The sequence below is a fragment of the Prorops nasuta genome, unplaced genomic scaffold (genome assembly GCF_024137725.1).
Source record: "Prorops nasuta isolate Cenicafe-Biocafe unplaced genomic scaffold, Cenicafe_Pnas_1.2 PNAS00001, whole genome shotgun sequence".
NCBI classification, from domain to species: Eukaryota; Metazoa; Arthropoda; class Insecta; order Hymenoptera; family Bethylidae; genus Prorops; species Prorops nasuta.
In genome coordinates, this window is record NW_027116798.1 from 3,628,105 (window position 1) to 3,646,897 (window position 18,793).

At 27.8% G+C, this 18,793-nt stretch overlaps 4 protein-coding genes across 4 annotated transcripts; 2 read left to right on the forward strand and 2 right to left on the reverse strand.

Moving 5' to 3' along the window:
- The first annotated feature begins 3,431 nt into the window (after positions 1-3,431).
- On the forward strand, positions 3,432-5,229 carry LOC136774740 (uncharacterized). Its single transcript, XM_066729193.1, has 3 exons — positions 3,432-3,821; positions 3,896-4,159; positions 4,228-5,229. The coding sequence occupies exons 1-3, from the start codon at positions 3,432-3,434 to the stop codon at positions 5,227-5,229; spliced, it is 1,656 nt and encodes a 551-aa protein (XP_066585290.1).
- Positions 5,230-7,199: 1,970 nt separating this feature from the next.
- LOC136774756 (GRIP and coiled-coil domain-containing protein-like) lies at positions 7,200-8,195 on the reverse strand. Its single transcript, XM_066729209.1, has 2 exons — positions 7,916-8,195; positions 7,200-7,813 (listed from the first exon to the last, which is right to left on the reverse strand). Exons 1-2 carry the CDS (start codon positions 8,193-8,195, stop codon positions 7,200-7,202), a joined length of 894 nt encoding a protein of 297 aa, XP_066585306.1.
- An 86-nt stretch (positions 8,196-8,281) lies between these two features.
- On the reverse strand, positions 8,282-9,442 carry LOC136774769 (uncharacterized). Its single transcript, XM_066729217.1, has one exon. It carries the CDS (start codon positions 9,440-9,442, stop codon positions 8,282-8,284), a length of 1,161 nt encoding a protein of 386 aa, XP_066585314.1.
- Positions 9,443-12,433: 2,991 nt separating this feature from the next.
- Positions 12,434-13,672, forward strand: LOC136774776 (uncharacterized). Its single transcript, XM_066729228.1, has one exon. The coding sequence runs from the start codon at positions 12,434-12,436 to the stop codon at positions 13,670-13,672; it is 1,239 nt and encodes a 412-aa protein (XP_066585325.1).
- The last annotated feature ends 5,121 nt before the right edge of the window (positions 13,673-18,793 follow it).

Sequence of the window (18,793 nt, forward strand, 5' to 3'; positions counted from 1 at the left end):
AAAGAAATTCATTTATATATGGATAAAACACAATGGTTTTTTGGTTTAGGACCGTACAATTCACATTTGAATAGTTTATATTGGATTTTAATGCATGAAGTTGAACACAGTTTAGGCTTACATCATGATACATCTGGGCATATAATGCTTCCTTATGTTCAACACCACGATACTACGAATGGATCATCTTTTAATACAGTAGATTTAAATAATATTAATAATTTATATAAATAGGGTGAGGGAGTAAAAAATAGTCCAATGATTCCAACAACAACAAATGGGGGTGTAACACCGCGAAGAAAGAAAACTTTTACCACCAGTAATCCTACTTCAGATAAAAAACCACAATCAGAGGAGGAAGATGTTGCAAATTTTAACACAATTTGTAAATTACCTGCGAGTGATTTTCTCTATTTTATTCATAGTAAGAGACTTTTTGTTATTTATAAACAATGGTTTTGGTCTTTTGACATGAATTCAAAAGAATTTAAAAATCCGCAATTAATTAAAAATTGGCTTAAATTTTTACCCTCGGACTTCAAATCAATTAAAGATATACATGAAGTATCATTAGATGAGATTGCCGTATATTCTGATAATTATGTTTATGTTTTTAATGCAAAATCTTTGAAACTTATTAATGGTTATCCAAAAACGTATCAACAGCTTTTTGGAAGTGAAGTACCATATGATGGAATTCAGGCAGCTGTTTTAAGTAATATGGGTACTATCTTCGTTATCGTTGATAATAATTATGTGAGAATATTCAAGAATTGTGCACTTTTAAGGATATAAGCTATGGTGTACCGAATGAAGTATTTCCATCAATTTTCCATTTAAACAGTAAAATGTCACTATTTAAGTTTAACAACGGTAAGATTTATATAATTCAGGATGGGAATTATCGAGAATTCGATGAATTTCGTAATATTATTACAAAGACTGACAAATTTGATCTATCATTATTTGGAATAGAGTATCCAACATACTCCGTAGTTGAAAAATTAAAAAATTTAATGGAAAGTTTGTTTGGTTTTTATTCATATAAATTAAAAAAAGATAATAAGAATAATGATAGTGAGAAAGAATCAATAAATCAAATTAGTTCATATATTAAAACATTTAACTCTATAAATGACACACACGATTACATTGCTTCAAAGTATGTTATATAATCTACTTCTAACCGCATAACTAATATTATCCCCACTTTTTATTTCCCCCACTTATAACTTATTCTATTCTCCCACTAATGTTTTTTTCTTAATATAGAAGAATATATGTATAAAATATTTCTTTATTCTTATAAGAGTTTCTGTTTTTTTACGACGGTTGCTGTGCTAAGATCAAATATTGAAACGGTTAAAATGAGTGACGACTTACATACTTTTATATTGAGAATTGAGAAGAATCTTACGGAACAATTAACATTAATTCATACTGTAATTGAAAAACAAAAATGGATGAGAGAATGTGATGAATTTATTGAAAATCTTGTAAAATATTTGAAAAGTGTTGATGAAAAAAAGCATACAATAAGTATAGGATTACAACAACATATTTTGGCGAAAATTACAAAATTTAAAAGTTATAAGAAAATTGTATTATATAATTTTTGGTCTGGTGGTGGTGATGGTAATAGTAATAGTGAAATAAAAAAACCATCATTAAATAATGTTTGCCGTTGGGAAAATGTAGAATCTGCTTTTGAACAGAGAATCATTACTGGTTTAATAGTAAATATCCTACACGTAGATCCACATAGATTTTTATTGGATATTAAAGAAATGGTAATTGATAAAATTAAATATTATTTGGAACAATATAATTCCATAAAGGTAAATGCTATTTTTAATGCTGAGTTTATTATATCTAATATGATTAAATCTAATTTGGATGTTAAAAGTTTTCAAACGAGAAATAACATTTTATTGAATACCAGTGATTTGGGGAAATGGTATATGAATAACATTGTGAGTTCAATTTTAACATCTCTGGAAGAATTTCAAGAACGTGACAGTGGATGGGCCTTATCAAAAATTTTAAATTTAGTAATAAATATTAACAAGTGTAAATTACTAAGAGGAGAACATTGGATGAATCTTCCATTAGAAATACGAAGAAAACGAGTATTTGTGAATGTTAAATCTAACGATGATAAATGTTTTATGTGGGCTATTGTGGCTGCTTTATATCCAAAACACAACAATGACTGCAGTTCTTTTAAGGATTATCCTCATTATCTTGATGTTTTGAATTGCGATGGAATAAAATTGCCCATGACTTTAAATCAAATTAAAAAATTTGAAACAAATAACAATTTAACTATTAATGTATTCATATACGACGAAAATGAGAAACAATATTTGCCACTTCATTTAAGTAAAAATTTTGATGACGACGACGATGATGATGATGATGAAAATCATACGAGAAAAAAACATATTGATTTACTTCTGTGGAAAGATATTCATTTTGTTTGGATTAAAAATTTATCAGGTTTACTATCTAAACAAATAAGCAAGAATAGACGCAAAAGATATATTTGTAACAGGTAAATATTTCTTATAAAATTAACAATACATATTTTACATTATATATTTATTTTTTTAACAGATGGCTACATTATTTCCAATCAAAGGAGAAATTAATTCATCATTATAAGGATTGTAAAAGACACAACGATTGTATGATACAGCTACCACATGAAGATGAAAAATGGATATATTTTAAAAATTGTTGTCGTAAATTTCAATTACCGTATACTATGTATGCTGATTTTGAATGTATTTTAGAAAAAATAGAGAATATTGATAATGAGAACAACAGTAAAATGAATACCGGTATATAAATATCAAAAACATATACCATGCAGTATTAGATATTATTTTCATTCAAATTTAAATAAAGAATCATATATATATCAATTTTATAGAGGAGTTAATTGTGTGAAATGGTTTGTCAATGAGTTAAAAAAAATAATTGAACAATGTATATTTAATATAAACATTCCTATGAATGAATTAACTAAAATAGAAAAGTTAGAATTTTTTAAGACAACAAAATGTCATATATGTGGGAAAGATTTTCTTGAAAATGATGAAAAGGTAAAAGATCATTGTCATTTAACTGGTATATTTAGAGGAGCGGCACATAATAAATGTAATTTAAATTATCGTGATTCCAATATTTTACCAATAGTTTTTCATAACTTAAGTAATTATGGTGCACATTTTTTAATAGAAGACGTAGCTTTATTATTAAATGGTATTACTAAAGTAATTGCTTTAAACACTGAAAGATATGTTGGAATTATGAAAACAGTTAAGATTCATGAAAACAAAAAAAATTTACAAATATGATTCATTGATTCATACAGATTCCTAAATACATCGCTTAGTAAACTATCGTAAACATTGTGTAAAAGTGATATGAAAATTGTGAGAGAAAATTTTATTAATAATACCGAGTTTGAATTAGTTACGCAAAAAGGTATATTTCCATATGATTATCTTGACAGTTGCGATAAATTTGAAGATTTTTATAGTGAATTAAGTTTATGTAATATAACATTAGAGGAATATGAACATGCAAAAAAAGTATGGAAAATTTTTAACATTAAAAATTTAGGTGAATATAGTGATTTCTATTTAAAAACTGATGTTCTTCTATTAGCCGATATATTTCAAACTTTTAGAATGAATTGTTTATCAAGTTATGGATTAGATCCTGCTTATTATTTTACTCTCCCGAGTTTTACCTGGGATGCAATATTAAAGTTTACAAATATAAAACTAGAACTATTAACAGATATTGATAAGGTAATGTTTTTTAGCGAGGTATATGAGGTGGTATTAGTCAATATTGTAAAAGACATTCTGTGGCAAATAATAAGTATATGCATGATCTTTATGATTCTATGAAGGATGATGTTTATTTAATTTATTTTGATGTTAATAATTTATATGGATGGGCAATGTCACAAGCATTACCATGTGCGGAAATCAAATGGGTTGATAATTGTGAGAATTTTGATGTTAATAACATAGACACAAATTCTACATTAGGTTATATATTAGAAGTGGATTTAAAATATCCGCAAAGTATTCATAATTCTCATATAGATTTACCATTTTGTCCTACTCATGATTTATCACCGGTAAATAGTAAACATAAGAAGCTTTTAACAACGTTATACGATAAGAAAAGATACGTTATACACATTAGAATGTTGAAACATGCTTAAAACATGGTCTTCAACTGGATAAAATACATCGTATTTTACAATTTAAGCAAAAAGAATGGTTATGCGTTTACATTGAATTGAACACGGAATTACGTGTAAAAGCTAATAATGATTTTGAAAAAAACTTATATAAATTAATGAATAATGCCGTTTTTGGTAAAACAGTGGAAAATGTTCGAAATCATGTGGATGTAAAATTGTGTACTGTATGGGACGGTCGTTACGGTGTTAATTCATATATTTCAAAACCTAATTTTCATAGTAGAGTTATTTTTAATGAAAACTTAATGGCGATTAAAATGAATAAATTATGTGTAACGATTAATAAACCCATTTACCTTGGTATGTCAATATTAGATATTTCAAAAATTTGTTTATACGATTTTCACTATAATTATATGAAAACGAGCTTTAATGATTGCGCTAAAATTTTATATATGGATAATGATAGCTTGATTTACGAGATCAAACATTTTGATATTTATGAAACTGTTAAAAAAGATTGTAGAACAATGTTTGATACCAGTGATTATTCAACAAATAATATTTATAAAATACCATTGGTTAATAAAAAAGTGCCTGGGCTGATGAAAGATGAAAATAATGGATATATAATGACAGAATTTATTGGTTTAAGATCAAAAATGTATGCCATACAAGTTTTCGATAAATGTGACATAAAGAAAATTAAGGGAATTTCATCAAATGTTGTAAAAAGAAATATTACTTTTCAAGATTATTTAAATTGTCTATACAATCAAGATATTAAAGTAAGTTTACAAGGTAGAATAAATTCTAAACTGCACAAAGTGTATAGTATTTTAGAAGAAATAATAGCTTTAAATCCATACGATGCTAAACGTTTTATAATGGATGATTTTATAAATACACTACCATGGGGACATTTTAAAAGTAAAGAAAAAAAAAATGCAAAGATAGAAAATAATATGTATGTTAAAATTTATTTTGTAAAACAATTTTAAAGAATAATAAAAAATACTTATATAAAATTAGAAATTTAATTGTAACAAAATTTTTTCAAATTATTACTTACTATCTATTACCCAATTTCTAAATATTTGAACTTCCTCGAATGGACAATGTACTTTTGTATTTTTTATAGTGTACATTCTAGCATGTAATTTACATTTTGTTTCTTGAAAATTATATAATTCTATAAGATCATTGAATTTAGGACATCCAAATTTTTCAATATTCACATACTCCATACCTTAATTTTGCAATATTTTTTGCTCAATGATACCTCCTTTGTAGCCAATTATTGCAGACTCTATGTCATAAAAATTTTTTTTACAATTACTTAAAATAAAATCATTCATATCACTTTGTTCATATTCCTCAAAACCATAATCTTTATATAACATTCCATGTAAATTTAAATATAAATATCGTGCAATTATTTGATCTTCTTTACGTAATGCATAGTAATTATCATTTAACTTAAACTTAGCTGTATATATAAATCCAGTATTAATATCTATAAGAGCTGCATCTTTAAATTTAATTTCATTATCTACGTTAAAACCATCTACATCAAATATATGTGTAATTCTAAAATAATGAATAAATATTAGTTATTAAAAAATAATATTTTGATAGAAAATAACACTTACTTATCCATTTGAAATTAGTAGGTGAAGAAAGGAAGAGAGAGAGAGAGAGACGATTGAAAGTTTTATAGAACTGTTTAAAAAAATTAGTTGTAGAATAGATGTTATTGACGGTAATGGAGCTATTGATATAGAAAGAGTTACTTCATGTCTTTATACTCTATTCTCCCCACTCCAACGTTTTAGATATATATATCACAATCGTTGTGGTTAATGAAAGAAAGGAAAAGAATAGGAGAAAAAGTAGTTTGAAAATAAAACTTAAATATATATATTTAAGTAATAAAATATTTTATATTTTATAATTGTTTACAATACATTATCTTTATCTATCCATGAATTATGTGATTCATCAAAACCTAACCATTTTACAAAAACTTTATTTCCCCTTTTACGCAATATTTTCTCCACAAGATATACATTTTTATCTTTAACTTCTGACAATTCTTGCTCATAAAATGCTCCTTTAATATCATTATTACTAAAATCTTGCAACAGATAACTAACTGGATTATTTTTTGAATAACTTTTACTTTAAACACTTCAGTAGTCCAATTTGGTGTATATCCTTTCTCAAATAACATCTTATATTTACTTAAACGCACAAAATCACCAACTTTAAATTTTCCTGGAGCAGCAATTTTTATATTACTATACACTGTATTCAATAAATGTGTTGAATTTTTTGCATTAATATCAATAGGTTTCACGCCAGTAGGATGATGTTTTCTTCTATTATAGTCGTTAATTATTGTTGGAAGAATATTTATCCATTTATAGCTTCCATTCATTGTAAATAATTTCCACATATCATTTTTTAAAGTTGATTAAAGCGTTCGACAATACTTGCTTTCATAATACTATATGTTGAATAATGATTGATTGTATGTTTCTTCATGAGATCTTGAAATGTTTTGTTATAAAACTCTTTACCATCGTCAGTCTGTAAATTTTTTGGTTTTCTACTTTTTATAATTTTACCAAATGCTTTAGTCACTTCATTTCCTCTTTTTTTTATCGGTTCTGCCCATGCATATTTTGAAAAAGTATCAATAACAACCAAAATATATTGATTACCCTTATTTTGATGAGTGTAAGCTCGCATATCAACTAAGTCTGCTTGCCATAAATCATCCTATGCCTTCATTATTACTCGACGTCGTGGAAAATTTTTTCTTGCCGATCTATGAAGTTCTTTTACTAGTTGAACTTTCTCCTTACTCATTGTAGATATTATTATTATTGTTGTTGTTTAATTAAAACTCTTTTCATTACTATTCTTCTTAAAAAAAAAAAAATCCTTTTAAATTTACTCACGTTATTTATTCTCCTTTTTCATTGTTTTTTGCGTCAGGTATAATTTTTTTTAGTGGAATTGATCCTGAAGTCATTATTCCTGTTCCAAAGAAAGGTTGATGATTTTCCAATCTTAATTGATTTTTCAATTGTTTATTTTCATTATTTTGCGTGTTTGAGATTGACTTTAAATGATCAATTTGTTTATTCAATACTTCTTTTGGATTAGGTAAAACTTTTAGTGGAATTGATCCTGAAGTTATTCTTGTTTCAGAGAAAGACTGATTTTCTTGTAGTAATTGTGTTTTCAATGGTTTATTAATATCTTTTAGTTTCTCATTAAATTCTTTCACAAGTGCATTTATTTTTTCATTAACTTCTTCCTCAGTCAATACTTTCGCTTTCTCATCAATTTTCACCTCTAAGGACTTTATTGTTTTTTCAAAATTGTTTATCTCTGAATTAACTATTGTTCTTAAATCTTTAAAGGAATTATTTAATTTAGTCAATTCTTCGTTTGAATATGTTAAAATATCATTCTTTACTTTATTCAACTTGATATCATTCGTCTCGTTATGTATATTTATTTCATCAGAAAGATTTCTTATTTCAGTTAATATGTGAAGATCTTTGAATTTTCCTTCAATTAGCGAATAAATTTTTTCAACATTTGTGATCTTGCTATTAAATTATGATAATATTTTAATATTAAGATCTTGTAATTCACTTTGTATATGTTTACGAAGATCAACATCTTTTTCATTAATCTTTGAAAGTGTATTCTCATGAATATGTTGATAAATTTTATCATTGTTTTCCGAAATTAGATTATGTAAATATTTTAAAGTAACAGCATCATTAATATTCTCAGGATCGAATACATTAATAATTTTTTTATTTTGAGCGTCGAAAGAATGCTCTGAATAATTGAAATGCATTGATATTTCTCTTTTTCTTTTATACTGTAAATGATCTTTATATCTACTACTATCACTAGCACCACCAAACTTATTAATAGACATTCTCACTACTTATATAAAACGAACTTATGACTTGCTTCGTTGAGTTATGAACAAACACTGGCAAAATTTTTCAAGAATATAATGTTTTAAACAATGATACCATCCTCGCGCAGTTCTTCAATAATAGATATGATTTCATTATCATGATTAGTATGACCAGCGTTTTTTGATGCTATTAATAATTTCAATCTATTGACAAGTTCATTTGGATTGTTCCAGTAAACATAATCTTTTACATGATTATTTAATAACATTTTAGATGGTATCAATTGATTTTGATCGTTGTCATCATCATCATCACTAGATAAATAATTTTTTTGTTTATATAAGGATGATTGAAATCCCCTCCCCGAAAATGATTGTGATGTTGGTTTTGTATTTAACTGTTTTGTAGAATTTTCCAAAGAAGAAGATGCTTTTACTCTTGATTGACTTTCAGACAAACTTGGTAATGTTTTAGCTACTCTTGTTCTTGATTGATTTTCAGATGAGCTTGATAATGTTTTAGATGCTCTTGTTCTTGATTGATTTTCAGATAAACCAGATAATGTTTTAGATGTTGTTGATTTTGTTGCGGATTTTTTCGTTATTAAATTAGAAATAATATTTTTATACTTACTACCTCTACTATCTTTAATTTGATCTTCAGATGATCTATTTCGCCGATATGCATTAGTTTTTAATAATATTTTTTTATAATTCTTCTCATCATCCTTAATGTATTCGTTCGGTTGTTTCATGAAAATAAGCTCGTAAAGCCCACGTGTACCAGGATATTTATTTTCACCAATAATAATGTCATCATTTTCATCAGTATTAAATAATACATTCCCTAACATTAATTGATTCGAAATAGGATCCATATACACTCCATATGTACGATCAACGTCAACATTTTTATTATTATAAAATTTTTGAATATACTCAAAGGATAAATTTCCAAAACTATTATCAATATCGAAAAAAACTTCCGGATCATCAACTAACATCGATTGGTTTGATTTTTCTGCAAGAGATTTATCTGACACATTTTCCAAACTTTCCTCCCCATTTTTTTCCTCTTCTTTTTTTCCCTTCTTTTTATCCACTTTAAATGTATTTTCCATATCTTCTTCTTCATCATCGTATTCTTCATTTTTAATCTTTTCTTTTTTCACTTGTAACGAATTATGAACTAACTTTTTTAATGGTTCACCTATGGGTTTATATGCTTCTTCAGCAGATTTTTCAGCATCTGCTATTCCCATTTTTAAGTCCTTATATTTTTTTTAATCACTCGACTTGCTTTCGCAATTTTAGCTAAAACTTTTTTATTGGTAAAATCCATGATTTTTTTTTACCGAACAATGTAATGTACACGCGTACACGAAATCAATTGATTTTCAAATCAAATATCTCCACTATTATAACACACAGAACTGATCAAAATTTTTACGATAACGTCCTTCAACACTTGAACTATCCTTATCTATTACCAAAAAGTTGTAATTATTTCGCCAACAATGATTACATAATTTTAAAAATGATTCATAAAACATGTCTGTATTTACATGATCGTTATATATATGTTTTAAATTTGTTCCATCTTGTTTGAATAAAATTAAAAAATTTGCATTATCACGAATCAAATGTTTTGGTATTTTTGCATATGTTTGACACAGATAAAAACTATCAATATTAGAATGCCTACCCATAAAAAATATTCTTTCACAAGATTTTGTTTATCACATGCTATATCATCAAATATAAAAATAGAGTTTGGTAATGCATCATTTATCGATATAACATCGGTATTATTCGAATATATAAAATAACCAATATTATTGATTGTTGACAAAACCTCTTCTAAATACTTATATATAGGTTGTTGTAGAGATTTAGAATATACATAAATATTTTCAAATCTTAAACCATTTGGACTTTCTATTAAACTTAATAAATCATTAATTCTACCACAATTTGATGGTCCACAAATAATTCCACGTATTGTATTTGGTAATAAAGCACCATGTCTACGTTGTTCTTTAATGGTTTTATAGTCTAAATTATAAATTAGTATTGTTAAACGTTGTTTTATGAAACGCATTTTTTAAATTCAAAATAGACAATTCATTAATTATACACAGCAGTAATGTTACTATGAGGAAAAAGATAAAAAATCACATATATATATAAATCATATTAAAAAAAACTTAGTTTCATTGAAATCTTTCACTGAATCATATGAGATTTCTTAAACAAAAAAAATTAATTTTTTCGAAAAATAACATTGAATTGTGGTTATATGTTATTAATAAAGAAAGGTAAAGGATTTGTTAATAGTGTAATAAACAATCTTCCCTTTGAGCTTCACGTACCAGTATATCGATTTTGCGGACCCGGAACACGATTATGGGAAAGATTATCACGCGGTGAAAAAGGTATAAATCAATTTGATGCTGCATGTCGAGAACATGATATTGCATATTCTCAAAGTAAAGAATTATTGAAAAGACACGAAGCAGATAAAATTTTAGCAAAGAAGGCTAAAAAAATAGTTTTTTCTAAAGACACTAAATTTGGCGAACGACTTGCTTCAGCAGCAACTTGGGCTGCAATGAATGTAAAAAGAAAAGTAGGAATGGGTTTGAAAAAAAGAAAGAAGATAAGAAAACTAAAAGTTGCAAAACGTGGTGGATTCTTACCTATTCTACCAATTTTGGGTGCATTAGGATCATTAGTTGGAGGAGCAGCTGGTGTAGCGAATGCAATGAATAAAGCAAAGCAGGCTCGTAAACAGTTGGATGAATTACAACGTCATAATAGAGCCATGGAAGGTCGTGGTCTTTATCTAATACCTTATAAACGTGGTAGTGGTATAAAGCAAGGAAAAAAAAAGTTAAGAGGGAGAAAAAGAAGAAAGAACTAATAAGCGGATTAACAACAAATTTTCAATTACTCGATATGTGTAAAAATATACAAAATTTTCGTGGTGTATTTATGCGCGATAAACTTCCACCGTTTCCATTCAAACATGAATGTGGAATTATCAATTTAGATAATTACGAAGGTTTAGGTACTCATTGGGTGAGTTATATTAAACATGGTAAAAACATACATTATTTTGATTCTTTTGGAAATTTGCAGCCACCAATAGAATTAATACAGTATTTCCATCGTGATAAAAATGGGTACAATAAAGACAAAAATTGAATATAATTATAATAAATATCAGTCGTACAATCAAACATTATGTGGTCAGTTGTGTGTTAAATTTAAAAAAAAATAATTAAGTAATTAGAGTTGGTGTCTATATATATATATATATATTTTAATAATTAATTCTTTAACAATTACGCTTTCGGGTAATTCTTCAATATTGAACGCTAATTTTTATCCACCAATAGATATTAGTGATGGGAAATATGAGCTTGGCTTGATTGATTTGTAAGCCTTTAATACAATTCAAAATATAAATTCATCGAATAATACATTTTATTATGAAAAAAATAAAATTGAGGAAAAAATCGAAATTCCACATGGATCGTATGAGCTTCGCGCTATTAATGAATATCTACAAGATGCTCTTTTTGACCAGTTAAATGATGATGATGCGGATAATAGTATAGATGATATATTAATCATACGTGCTAATAATAATACATTGAAAAGTGAAATTAAATGTAAATATGATGTTGACGTTAGTAAAAAAAATAATATAGGAAAATTGTTGAGTTTTTCGGAAAAAAGAGGAGTCCTCAAAGCTAATGAATTACATGCATCTGACATGCCTGTGAATATATTGAAAATAAATATTATACGAATAATGACGAATATAACTACAGGAGCCTACAATAATGGTGAACTTGTGCACACTATTCATGAATTTTTTCCAAACGTTGAGCCGGGATATAAAATCTCGGAAACGCCAAATAATGTCATTTATCTGCCGATAATCGTGAAGGTAATTGATAATTTAACTGTTTAATTATCGACCAAGATAACGATATTGTAGATCTCAGTGGTGAAGATATTACAATTAGACTCCATCTACGAAAATGTTAATTTACAACAAAGATTTTACATATAAATTACAATTTCCACGAACTTCAGGAATTAGTTGGAATAAAACTTCGAAATCAACACAACAACGACGAGGACGACGAAGAAATATCAAAAAACGACAGAGTAAGCTGAATATTAAAAATAAAAACTTTTTAAAATCAATTGGTTTAAAAGTGTTGAAATAAGAAGAAATAATGGTTGATTTATTAAACATTATCGAAACACCTCATTACGATAACCGTATCAATAACATTGAAATACACTCTTATAATCCATATGTGAATTCATCACTCAACCACAACGACGAAATACGCATTCCTATCCAACAACAGGACCTCGTTGTGTTACCAAGCGAAAGTTTCTTGTTTGTTGAAGGAGATATATCTGCAATCGCTGCTAATAATGCCACTATTGATGAGAATAAATTGTTCTTGGATTCAAATGGAGCTGCTTTTTTGTTTAATGAAATACGTTATGAATTGAATGGTGTTGAAGTGGATCGTTGTAAAAATGTAGGTATTACTACTACATTGCGAAACTATGCATTATTATCATCACATGAGAGTACAACTTTGAAATCAGCATCGTTTGATATTAATAGTAAAAATCCAATTAAGAATTTCCAATACTTCAGCTTTTGCATACCGTTGAACAAACTAATGGGATTTTTTGATGATTATAAACGTGTTATCGTAAATGCACGTCATGAACTCATACTAATAAGATCACGCAATGATTTTAATGCTGTTTATTGTACAATGGATAATATTAATGTTAAAGTAGACTTAGTACTATCGAAAATTCAGTGGAAAATACCTCATATTACGTTGGAAGAATATACAAAATTAAAATTTTTAAACATTACTGAAAAAGATCATCCTATTACAATGACGTATCGTTCATGGGAATTGTATGAATATCCTATGCTTCTCAAAACTCAAAACCATTTTTGGTCAGTAAAAGTTTCAACAAAATTAGAAAAGCCACGTTTTATAGTATTTGCATTTCAAACCAATAGGAAAGATAATGTAAAGAAGAGTATGGCTAAATTTGATCATTGTAATTTGAGAAATTTAAAATTATATTTAAATTCCGCATCATATCCCTACGATAAATTAAATCTTAATTTTGCCAATAATAACTATGCTATTTTATATGATAGGTATTATAAATTTATTAATTCGTATTATAATACTGAATCAAAGTATATTATGAATATGCTTAATTTCGAAAATTTTATAGATTATGGTCCATTTGTTGCGATTGACTGTTCTCATCAAAACGAATCAATTAAAAGTGGTACTGTAGATATTAAGATAGAATTTGAGTGTGATTCTAATATACCTGAGAATACTAGCGCATATTGTTTAATTATTCATGATCAGATTATTGAATATAAACCATTAAGTGGTATTGTACGTAAATTAATATAAAAAATGATGATGTAATATGTTTTTTTTTATGAGAAAAGATAGGTAAAAAAAATGTCTTGAATATGTAATATTTATTCATGTTTTAAATACAATATATTTATGTATAGATATATATTTACGTGTTTTTTTTATGATTAAATCATTCTCTTTTTCATCATTGATACTATTAACTTCATTCTATTCCGTATTCATTCTCAATACAACATTTGATAAAATTACGATATTCGTCATTGTCAATTAAAAAATAATATGTATCTACAGCACTGTATCCATCCTGTAAAAAAATCAGTTTCGATTATAAAAAGAAATTGATATTAAAAAAAAAATTTTTTAATATTTTCTCTTTTATATTTACCGTCCGCATTATATGCTCTGGACTTAAAAATTTGTAATAAACTCCAAATTTATAATAACGGAAAAATTGCTGTAGATTATTATCGCAATAAAATGTAATAATTTTCTTCAATATCTCCATATCTTCAGATTTTAATTGACTTAATTCATAAGGTATATTACAAGTTTTATCATTTATATTAAAATTCACATTTTTAGTATGGTCTTTTATCTATGAACAGAAAAAATATTTATGTATAAAAATTATTTGCATATAATGATTTTTTTACTTACTAGCTTTCGAAAATTGATTTCATCATTTTCCTTCACTAACTGATATATCCCAATACCAGATCTATAATAAAACATTTTATCATCAGACAAATCGCTAAGCCATAACTCTATTAAAAATTCTAATTCATTGATTATACACCGCTGTTCATTGTTAAATATTTCCGTTGGTAAATTGACAATTGTACCATCAATCAACATAAATGCCATTTTTTAAAGAAAAAAAAAAGTAAAAACAAAAATATATACACACATACACAAACTTTTATTTCTCTCTTTCAGAAGAAGTTCGACAAGTTAATGTGAGGAAGAAAGGGAGAAAGGTCAAAGGAGACAAAATGATTGAAGAGTAGGCTTTGTGAAATGGGTAAACTAGATTGTTTGAGCTAGAACTGAGTTTTTTATCTACGGTCATATGCTATTATACTTGACAATTTTTCCCCATATTCTTGTAGTAAGATTTAGAATAAGAAGGAGTAGGGAGAAGGATGAATATAGTGCAAAGGAAATAGAGGGGAAAGAGTAGGGATATACCACCTACTTTATATATATAGTAATTCAATACCACTTTTTCCTCAGTCTATCAATTAAAACGAAAGCTGTGTGTGTTTTAGTAAAGAATAAAGTATAGAGAAAAATAATTCTTCTACATACATCATCATGAACTGGTTGGAAGAGATTAACAATACTCTCAGTAGCATGAAATCGTATTTGCCTAATATAAGATGGTCTGATTTAACCCATTAACGTCCAAAATGTCAAAATTTCTTGCACGTTTTCAAAGTGATTTTTTCCTATGTAATTGGCGTTGAAAAAATTCTTAAACCACATATTCTGATGTAAAATTGCATGCTCTTTCAGAATCCGTTGCCAGAATCATGATAAAAATCACAGGAAAAGAGATATGCTCGATTAAAACATAAAAAACACCTAAATTTTCGAAAAAAAAAATTTTTAGGATTTTTTTTCGAAGTGTTACGGTGAAGATATCACCTTGCGACCGTGATCAAAGGTGATCATGGGAGTTGAAGTTTAACAGGGAATTTTTTTGTTGACCTTGAACCATCGCTTCTTTACAAAATGGCGGAAAAAACTAATTTTTTTTTTTCAATCTTCATGAACTTTTTTCTCGAAATCTATGGTCTTTAGAAAAAAATTCATAAAAACAAAAATGCCTTAGAATCGCCCGAGGAACATTCTCAAATTTTTTCAGAATTTTTTGAGACAATTTTTGATTTTCCGGGAAACTTGTGAAATGGAATTTTCAAAAATGTCTCCAAACATTCTGAAAAAATTTTAGGATGTTTCTCGAGTGCTTCTAAGACATTTTTGTTCTTATGAATTTTTTTCTAAAGTCCATAGATTTCGAGAAAAAAATTGATAAAGTTGAAAAAATAAAAATTCGTTTCGGCCGATGTTTTGAAAACCTATTGGTAAAAAAACGTTCTGTCTACGAAAACTCGGAAAAAATTTTACAATATTGCTCGAATGATTCTAACTTATTTTCATTCTTTTTTCAAAGACTTATAGATTCCGACAAAAATTTCATCCTTTATTTCCATTTCATTTCGGCAGATAAGCGTAATTTTTGGTCTCATGTATTCATGAATATTCGTCTTTTTTTGTTCTCTTCTTTCGTATTTTTGTACATACGGATGAGTGATAAATAAACGAAATCATTAATTTCATACATTATGTCGCGGAAACGTGTAAGATCTTCTGAATATGAATCAGATTCTTCAGATAGTGATTCAGAACGCAACGTATTGATTCCGGATCCTGACTATTCAGGTTCCGATGATTCTGGTTCCGATTTTGATTCAGATTGCGAACATGAAATACCCAATATCACTTAGAATAAAGCTCGTGCAAATTATTCTGAAAAACAAGATAAACTTGAAACAGGTCATGAATTCACTTGGATTGAGGGTGAAAAGTTACACCCTGATTCTTGTGAAGATAAAGTATTATTGTCCGAATCGCAAAAAAAGAAAATACGTAGGAGCGAACCTTTTAATTGTTTGAAACCTTTTTTTCTATTGAAATGAAAAAATATATTATTGATGCGTGTAAAGACAATGGTTATGATCTGAAATTGAAAGATCTTGATACTTTTATTGGAATAGTTATTTTTTCTACATTCAATCCCAGAAAGTCACAGAGAGATTACTGGTCATCTGATCCGTATTTATCTAATGAAGTAGTTTCTTCTGCAATGTCTCGCCAACAATTTGAAATCACAAAATCTAAATTGAAGTTTTCAAAAAACAAAGACAAAGATTCAAATGATCGAGGATGGCGCGTTCGTTCTCTACTGAAACTTTTTCAAAATAACATCATGAAATTCGGAATATGGAGAACTGCTCTATCCGTTGATGAGATGATGGCCAAATCCTATGCAAAAACTATTTTGAAACAATTTATTCGAGGAAAACCGATAAGATTTGGTTTGAAATTTTGGGGCTTGTGTACTTCGGACGGCTATCTACTGAATTTGGATCTTTATTGCGGCAAGAATTCTCAAATTGGAGATAAGTTATCTAAATGTGCTTTAGGTTCACGAGTAGTATTATATTTATTACAACCATTTTTTCAAATAATAAGTTATAACAAAATTTCTCAATTTCATCTGTACTTTGACAACTTCTTCACGAACATGGATTTGGTATTACATTTGAAGAAATTGCGTTTGAAATGCACTGGTACTATCAGAGATAATCGAGTCAAAGAAAAAAATGTGCTTGATAAGAAAGCTCCAAGAGGGACATATGTGGTGAAGCACGACGTAAACAGTGGCATAAATTTCATTACTATCATGGATTCGAAGCCCGTCTCAATAGCTTCAACTGCAGCAGGTGTCAACCCTCTATCTATTTCAAAAAGATACAGCGCAGAGGCTAAATTTAAAATTTAAATACCTTTTCCGCAAGCTTTTCACCTATATAACAAATTCATGGGAGGTGTTGACCTGCATGACGGACATTGCAATGACATACTCCCAATTATACGATCAAAAAAATGGACATGGGTAGTTTTTATGAGACTTATACAGGCGTCTATTACTAATTCTCTTGTAATTTTCAATGCTGCTAACGATGGAAAGAAAAAAGTTGGAATAAAAGAGTTCACTATTTCGATTGCCAAATACTACTTACAAAAAAGTAGTCGCAAAAGTAAAGAACATGGACGATCTAATAGTGACAAATTGAGGATTTGTTCGAATGGAAACTGTCCAATAAGAACAAGAATTTTCTGCAAAACATGTAATTTAAATATTTGCAATAAATGTTGGCTAAAAAAGCACACCTAAAAGTATGAATAAGTGAGAGGCAAGAGGACTCACGGAAAACAAGCACCCCGAGACGTGAGAGGCAAGGGGACTCACGGGAAAAAAGCACCCCAAAGGAGACAGAATTATACCACGTCCACGCCGTAGTCTCTGGGTAACGCTAAGAGTAAAAAAATCTTCCTATAATTTGCACAGAAATCGTTTTTTACCAATAGGTTTTTAGAACATAGCGGCCGAAACGAATTTTTATTTTTTCAACTTTATCAATTTTTTTCTCGAAATCTATGGACTTTAGAAAAAAATTCATAAGAACAAAAATGTCTTAGAAGCACTCGAGAAACATCCTAAAATTTTTTCAGAATGTTTGGAGACATTTTTGAAAATTCCATTTCACAAGTTTCCCGGAAAATCAAAAATTGTCTCAAAAAATTCTGAAAAAATTTGAGAATGTTCCTCGAGCGATTCTAAGGCATTTTTGTTTTTATGAATTTTTTCTAAAGACCATAGATTTCGAGAAAAAAGTTGATGAAGATTGAAAAAAAAAATCGTTTTTTCCGCCATTTTGTAAAGAAGCGATGGTTCAAGGTCAACAAAAAAATTCCCTGTTAAACTTCAACTACCATGATCACATTTGATCACGGTCGCAAGGTGATATCTTCACCGTAACACTTCGAAAAAAAATCCTAAAAATTTTCTTTTTCGAAAATTTAGGTGTTTTTTATGTTTCAATCGAGCATATCTCTTTTCCTGTGAGTTTTATCATGATTCTGGCAACGGATTCTGAAAGAGCATGCAATTTTACATCAGAATATGTGGTTTAAGAATTTTTTCAACGCCAATTACATAGGAAAAAATCACTTTGAAAACGTGCAAGAAATTTTGACATTTTGGACGTTAATGGGTTAATATAATGTTTCTTTTTTAGCTGGTTCTTTCTAAATTATCACGGCTTAAATTGGGCGGATGGCTACTCACCCTACTATAAATATAAAGATATTATAAGGAAGTATATTTATGATGATGAGGATGAGATTTTTGTGAAAGGAATTGAAAATACGAATTGGTTAAGAGATATTTGTAATTTAGAAATAACTAATGTAGATAATTTTATGTGGGGGAATTTTGATTTAGAAGATAGCTTGCATAATTCACATCTTCCAGCATGTTTTAATCATGAAGGTGTATGTGCCTTAAAAAATGTCTATTAT

What these genes read in the sequence shown, in the direction of transcription:
- LOC136774740 (XM_066729193.1), top strand. Translation starts at nt 3,432, where the DNA reads ATGAAAATTGTGAGAGAAAATTTTATTAATAATACCGAGTTTGAATTA. An exon ending in TATTAACAGATATTGATAAG is followed by an intron (nt 3,822 to 3,895) that starts GTAATGTTTTTT and finishes GCAAATAATAAG; the next exon opens with TATATGCATGATCTTTATGA. An exon ending in CTACTCATGATTTATCACCG is followed by an intron (nt 4,160 to 4,227) that starts GTAAATAGTAAA and finishes TATACACATTAG; the next exon opens with AATGTTGAAACATGCTTAAA.
- LOC136774776 (XM_066729228.1), top strand. Translation starts at nt 12,434, where the DNA reads ATGGTTGATTTATTAAACATTATCGAAACACCTCATTACGATAACCGT.
- LOC136774769 (XM_066729217.1), bottom strand. Translation starts at nt 9,442, where the DNA reads ATGGGAATAGCAGATGCTGAAAAATCTGCTGAAGAAGCATATAAACCC.
- LOC136774756 (XM_066729209.1), bottom strand. Translation starts at nt 8,195, where the DNA reads ATGTCTATTAATAAGTTTGGTGGTGCTAGTGATAGTAGTAGATATAAA. An exon ending in TGAAAAAGATGTTGATCTTC is followed by an intron (nt 7,814 to 7,915) that starts GTAAACATATAC and finishes CGCTAATTGAAG; the next exon opens with GAAAATTCAAAGATCTTCAC.